The following is a 6,202-nucleotide window of genomic DNA, read 5'->3' as shown; positions in this document are numbered from 1 at the left end:
ACTCGTACGCTTGTTTGTCCTCCTCTTCGATAAAAAAAACCTCACGGAAGTCTCTTCTTAATACCGCTATACAGCACATGCTGTTTAAGACCAATTTTGCTTAGAATTACTTACTAATAATAAGCGGTCTTTCTGTAGCAACTGATAATCTGAATTAAAACTCAAAGTTCGTAGTTTTTTCAACTAAATTTAGACTGACGGAGGAGAATGAACAAGGGAGAGACATCAATCATACGACACAATTTCTTAAAATAAATTTATTATAAATTAACACAAACCCAACACAATATATTGGCATAAATCTAAAATACAGTGAGAGAATAAAAGCCCCTAATTTAGGGTACAAGTGAAAAGAACCTGTGTCCTTCTAATACTCAAATTTTAACGATTAGTAACAAAATAGAAGTCTTTAGTGGACGAGGAGTATAGTATAGTAGAAAAGGGTAGATAATAAAATACTGGCAACACTAATCAACGAACACCTTATATACACACAAAATACTGAGTTTCCCAATTAAAATTTTGATTTTTGAGTAATTAATTGGAAGTATTATGTCTTTTTAAAATATATATTTTCGTACTTATAAAATTACACCACTACAAAACAATGATTTACTTCTAATAATTACTTACAACTGCTTGCAGCAAATATGGTATGAATATTCTGTATTATCATACATTAATAACAATGGCAATATAATATTAGGAACATAATTAAAAGGCGATATTATATACAAATATAATTGATGCATGCCTACAGCACAATACAGTAATAGGACAGTACTTTAACATCATACTAGAGCGTCCCTATCGACGCACACACACATACACATGATTAACACGGCCGCTAAGCAATCTTGGGACGACAAAACTATTGAGTGCCACGTATGCGTCGCCGAGACTAGTCGCTGTCCGAGTTAAATTAGCTGCGCCGCGCCGTTTGCGTCGTCTATCTTTTTGTATGTAGCAACCCTAACGCTCCGCCCCGATGTAGGTATAAATTGATAAATTGCAAGTAGATCGCTGAGTTACGCTACTGTCCTATTACTGCATTGTGCCTATAGGCTACCGACATGAAGTATTAACGGAATGTTTACAAAAAATGCGCTATATTATTAACTTTTAAAAACGTCGATATCTTATCCTAGTAATTATATGCGTTTGAGGTATAGGTTCCTGGTTAACAGAATATCAGTAAATATTATGTCATGGTAGTACAATTATGCAATAGGGCCTATAATGCCCAGCGAAGTCGTTCGTGACACGTGTGTAGCAGAACACGCAGCGTGATGAGATATAATATCTAATACTTTAGAATAATCGCAACATTATATAAATATTAACTTCTATGTCCCAAAGCAACTAAAAACCAAAAAGTGCAACCAAAAGTGTGCGTGTACAGCCTAATCTTCACTATCGGCGATTAATCTTTGATCATCGTGTAAGCATCCACACGATCCACCGTGATCATTTATTGAGCGGCAGTCCTTCAAGATGGACGTGGAGTTTAGAGCTGCTGCTAGCATTCATTGAATTTCAGTATACAATATTTATGTTTGGGATTTCGTAATTCTGGGTAGTTCTGATAAGTTCTATGAAATGAAATGTTTCTTTATTTGACCAACCAGTAGTCATTCTACCGTACTCGTGCTATGTAAATGAAAGGAAAACAAAACAACTCCGCGACGAATGTGACGAAGCGAAGTATGTACGTCCTCGCTCACCGTCCATTGTGCTCCAGTGAATGAATGACCGGTGATCGTGTAGGCACATTCACGCAACTACTCGCGAATTCTTTTTGATGCGTGCCCGAAAAACCGATCGGTGATCGGTTTTTTTGGCACGCATCGATTGATCGCGGCGATGGGTGACTTATCAGCTACCGATTGCCGCGATCACTATGACGATTATATGATGATCGGCGACTAGAAGTGAATAAGCTCGTTATCGTGCTCGCGTATAATCGCCTTTATTCGTCGATTGTGAAGAGGCGCCATAATCTTTACGCGCGATTGAAGTAAAAGGGTTTATATATTTAGTAAATAGCACGTTTTTTCGATTCTCCTACTTCAGATTCGAAAAGAGAACAGGAAGGCACATTTTGCACTAAAATTTGTTACAATTGCGAAATGTCGAAATTGAGAGTAGAATCAAAAGTCGTATAAGAATAATATGTAAGTAGGACGGAGTTTACTATCGCGTTGTGTTATATGTGAACATATGAACTTAAGCGAGTTTTCTAGAAACTATGATAATCATAATGTTCGCACCAGGAGCTAACATAAACTTGTTATGCCTACTACTCGGTTAAATCGAGTTAGTAAATCTTTTGTTGGGCGATGTACCTATATTATGCATTTACAACATGATATGAGAAAATGTTAAACAAAATGTGTTACGAAATGCAAAAGAATTGTTAAAAGACGTTTACGTGTCATTTGGAATGGAGCGACCGCCCTCGGGCTATTGTAATAATAAATTTTATTGCAATATAATTTTATATTTTTTTAGAAACAAGAAGCCTGTTGAGATTTATTCTTTCGTTCTTCTCAAGGTCTAAGGCATACATTTTCGAATGGTTGGTAGTCGATGTTCAATATGTGACTATTTGAAATTAAATTTGATGTCATTCTATCGATTTTCTTTTACTAGGTAGGTGCCCATACGTGTCTTCTGCACACCAGTGTCTCTAACGAGTCTACCGGGATATAGCAATAGGAATAATAAGAATATATGGTGAGTGCTGGATTTGTGGTACAATTAATACGACGCAACAAGGAGAAGCTCTAGACAGTCTGCCTAGTTCAATTCTTTTCGGCCCCATTATGTAAGTTTATATATATATATATCTCTAAAACTATTTCTAGGTAAATACAATTCTCAATTTGTAATACTACGATATGCTTACATAATTATTCTAATATAATACATTTTACATGCTTAGTTATTAATTGACACCGGTAACACTGATTACAATTCTACTAATTGTACTTGAATCATTTTAAAACAAAATATAAATATATCTTACACCACAATTGCTTTGTATTTTGAGCAAATTAATTTTGATAAGTCCAAAACTCTTACTGAAATAAATAAAAATATATTGAGCCTATTAAGTAACTAAGTATATTATAAGTGATATATATTATACCTATTACATACATGGTAATTATAAAATACATGCTGTGGATACTTTAAGCTTCAGAAATATAAAACGAAATAACAAAAAATAAATAAATCATCTGACAGTTTTTTATTTACCCAAAGTCAAAAAGCCTAAAACATGTCACAAACATTAAAAAAAAAGATTTGCTAAATACGTGGTATATTTTTAAAACACTACATTTGCACCGGCCGTTGACAATTGTCATAACAATTAATCTTAAAATAATATTTACATTAGAATCTTAGCGTCTATGAAACTATAAAATTATCATAACATCATCACAGTCTCACATTTTGTTCGTCAATCACATACCTACATAAAATATTAAAATAATATATAAATATTTACAAATTTAATCACTACATATTTACAAAAGATTCACAAAATATTATTACTTTATCATATTACACCATCGTAAAGCAGAGTGAAGGTGTATAAAATATTCTCAATCCAACGTCCAATGTATTTACGTTCGTTCCTATCGACCTGAATTACCGATACACATATTAAGGGTCCTTTAGACAGTCATTCGCGATTGCCAATATTTAAGTTCTTCAGTCAATTATAACGTACGCGGGCACTATACTACCATGTAGGTACAATATATAATATTAATATTATGATAAAAAACGGCCCTGGCGATGTAATTAAATACATTTAAAATTTAAAAAAGTGACCGTTTGTTGTTCGCAATCAATAACTTACATTTCAATAAAACAATATCTTGCTATAATGATCTGAGTAGATACGAAAAAATTCGAATTTACAAATTTAAAGTCAGAATTTACCACTAATTCAGAAACGCAATGTGTTATATTCTGTACATAACATTGCAAAATTTCGGATAATAACCCATTTCGCGTCACATTTTCTCTAGCGTAGTAGGTATATAATTTTATCTCTTTCAGTTTGACCGTAGGTACTATATTATTCAATACATTATACCGATTAAACAGTGCAGTAAATTATTACTAATATTTAAAGGATAATGCACATAAATGCTTCGCTTTTAACGTCGTTGACTCTTAACTTCTTCTTCAAGTCCATCTATATTATGCATTATTACATCATATTATACATTTGTTTTCTCGATTTGATCAAATATAATAAAATAGTTACGAGATACAGACGCTAATAAAAATATTATAAATTATACCTAATTAATATTATAAATTCTGAGGCAAGCCCGAAAATAAGAGATTCATATTTTACACACGTAGAAATACAGCCATGTAGTCAATGACAGACAGTTTCAAAAGATTCGGGTGTCGGATTTCATTGCTGAATGTATCTACAGTACGTTACCCCTATAATGGTGTTTTTCAGTCACAATAGTTTCAATTGTACGGTATACATTCTCAGGTAGATGATCAAGTAACATGCGCGGCATCACTTGGAGCTCGATGAAGTCTTCCGGACAAGCCCACCGCATCTCATACGTTGGTTCTTGTATACGCACTTTTCTGTAATATTAAAATATCGTCAATCTTAGTGATCCCGCCAACTGACCATCAATCAATTCAACAATCCACCCATTTTTATCACATTAGATCATAAACGCGGCGTAAATAAGGCTATGTTGTGTGCTGTTTAAGTGTTTAATGTTTTGTTATTGACACCCATGTGATAATTCCTTTAAATTGAAAAACATAACAAAATGATGATCTGATGAAATCCGAGATAAACAAGACAATGAAACACACCAATAAGAATTTTAACATAAAACGACAAATAGAAAGGGAACACAAATTCAAAAAATACCATCGTTTGAAGCGGTGGTAAATGTAAAAAGAAAAGAAAACTTTTGACATTCATAAGTGTAATTTCCTTGACATTACACGAATAAATTTATTTTGAGTTGATTTATTTGATTTGATTTCTTCTATATCAATGAACCCTTGATCATTCTTATAACCTCCTTTGCTGGCTTCGACTGAATCAATTCATAAATTTTGCGTAACTTGGGGAAAAATAACATCAGAAACATCTGCATTTAAATACATTAAACAAATTATATTATAGAATTTTCAATATTCAAGTTGATATTTATATATGAATAATAATATAATATGACTTTTAAGTCGGCTCCCTTTCTATTTCATTTTTTTCAACACTTGTATGTCATTTGACAAGTTTATGAAATGGCTTTGTATAATCTGTATATTGTTTAATGCATAGCATGATTCAAAAATATTAAATTTTACCTTTCTTCTTCAGTTTCCGTGCTTTGGTAGGCAAGCAAAAAGGAAAAATAAAACAGTTTTAGATATTTGTATTATCGAAAGCAAAAATATTATGAATCAGAAGCGGGATTCTACGCAATTTATAATATAATATAATAGACGTTTAAATTGATAAAGATAAAGATTGTGTTATTTATATAATATTCGCTTCGCTGGGCGAATTTTAAAAGGAAATGAATTTAAGAATTTCGCATCGAATGGTGGTAGTTTCATGTCGATACGATCAGTGGTTTAGGCATGAAAGAGCCTCAAACAAAGACCATTTTCAATATATAGATACAATTAATACAAAGTATCTAATATCATTCATTTATTTCGCCTCAATGGGGCTAATGGTAACCCAAGCGCCGCGCTGGCAGCTGTTTCGGTCAACGGGTTAGCCTAGCTATCCAACATGAAAATGGTGCCAGTATTCTTGTTACACTTCCCCGTAATGATAGTTTTAATTTAATGTAATCATAGTATTCTAAATATAGTTGTTACATTTATCTACTTGAATTATATTTAAATTTATTTAGATGCTATGTTATAAAGATTTTTTAAATTTTTCTATATCAATCACGGATTATAAGAGGTGCTGATCAAATAATACCATTTCAACTTGGAGCGAAGGGCTTATTCTAAATCTGAAATTGAAATATGGAGAAATTGCTTTTAAATTTGTGTAGGTAATGTTTGCACGGTCAAGATATATTTATTATTACATTTTCATTTGAAGACTATTCCAATCTATCATTAGCAATAAAATGAGACAGGAATCGAACCCGTGATCCATAGATCGCAAATGGAACAA

At 32.5% G+C, this 6,202-nt stretch overlaps 1 protein-coding gene across 8 annotated transcripts in view; it reads right to left on the bottom strand.

Moving 5' to 3' along the window:
• Positions 1-242: 242 nt before the first annotated feature.
• Positions 243-6,202, bottom strand: part of LOC126976468 (diacylglycerol lipase-beta) — a 99,333-nt gene continuing 93,373 nt past the window's right edge. For 4 of the 8 annotated variants that reach the window (XM_050824806.1, XM_050824807.1, XM_050824805.1 and 1 more), the window contains 2 exons: positions 5,371-5,391; positions 243-4,629 (listed from right to left, as the gene is read on the bottom strand). In XM_050824806.1, coding sequence (XP_050680763.1) covers positions 4,458-4,629; positions 5,371-5,391 — 193 coding nt within the window. In that variant the 3' untranslated portion in view covers positions 243-4,457. The remainder of the gene's footprint in view (positions 4,630-5,370; positions 5,392-6,202) is intronic. The other 4 variants (XM_050824809.1, XM_050824810.1, XM_050824811.1 and 1 more) reach the window with 3 other exon arrangements.

Source organism: Leptidea sinapis, chromosome 41 (assembly GCF_905404315.1).
Source record: "Leptidea sinapis chromosome 41, ilLepSina1.1, whole genome shotgun sequence".
NCBI classification, from domain to species: domain Eukaryota; kingdom Metazoa; phylum Arthropoda; class Insecta; order Lepidoptera; family Pieridae; genus Leptidea; species Leptidea sinapis.
This window is presented reverse-complemented; position numbering and strand designations above follow the sequence as displayed.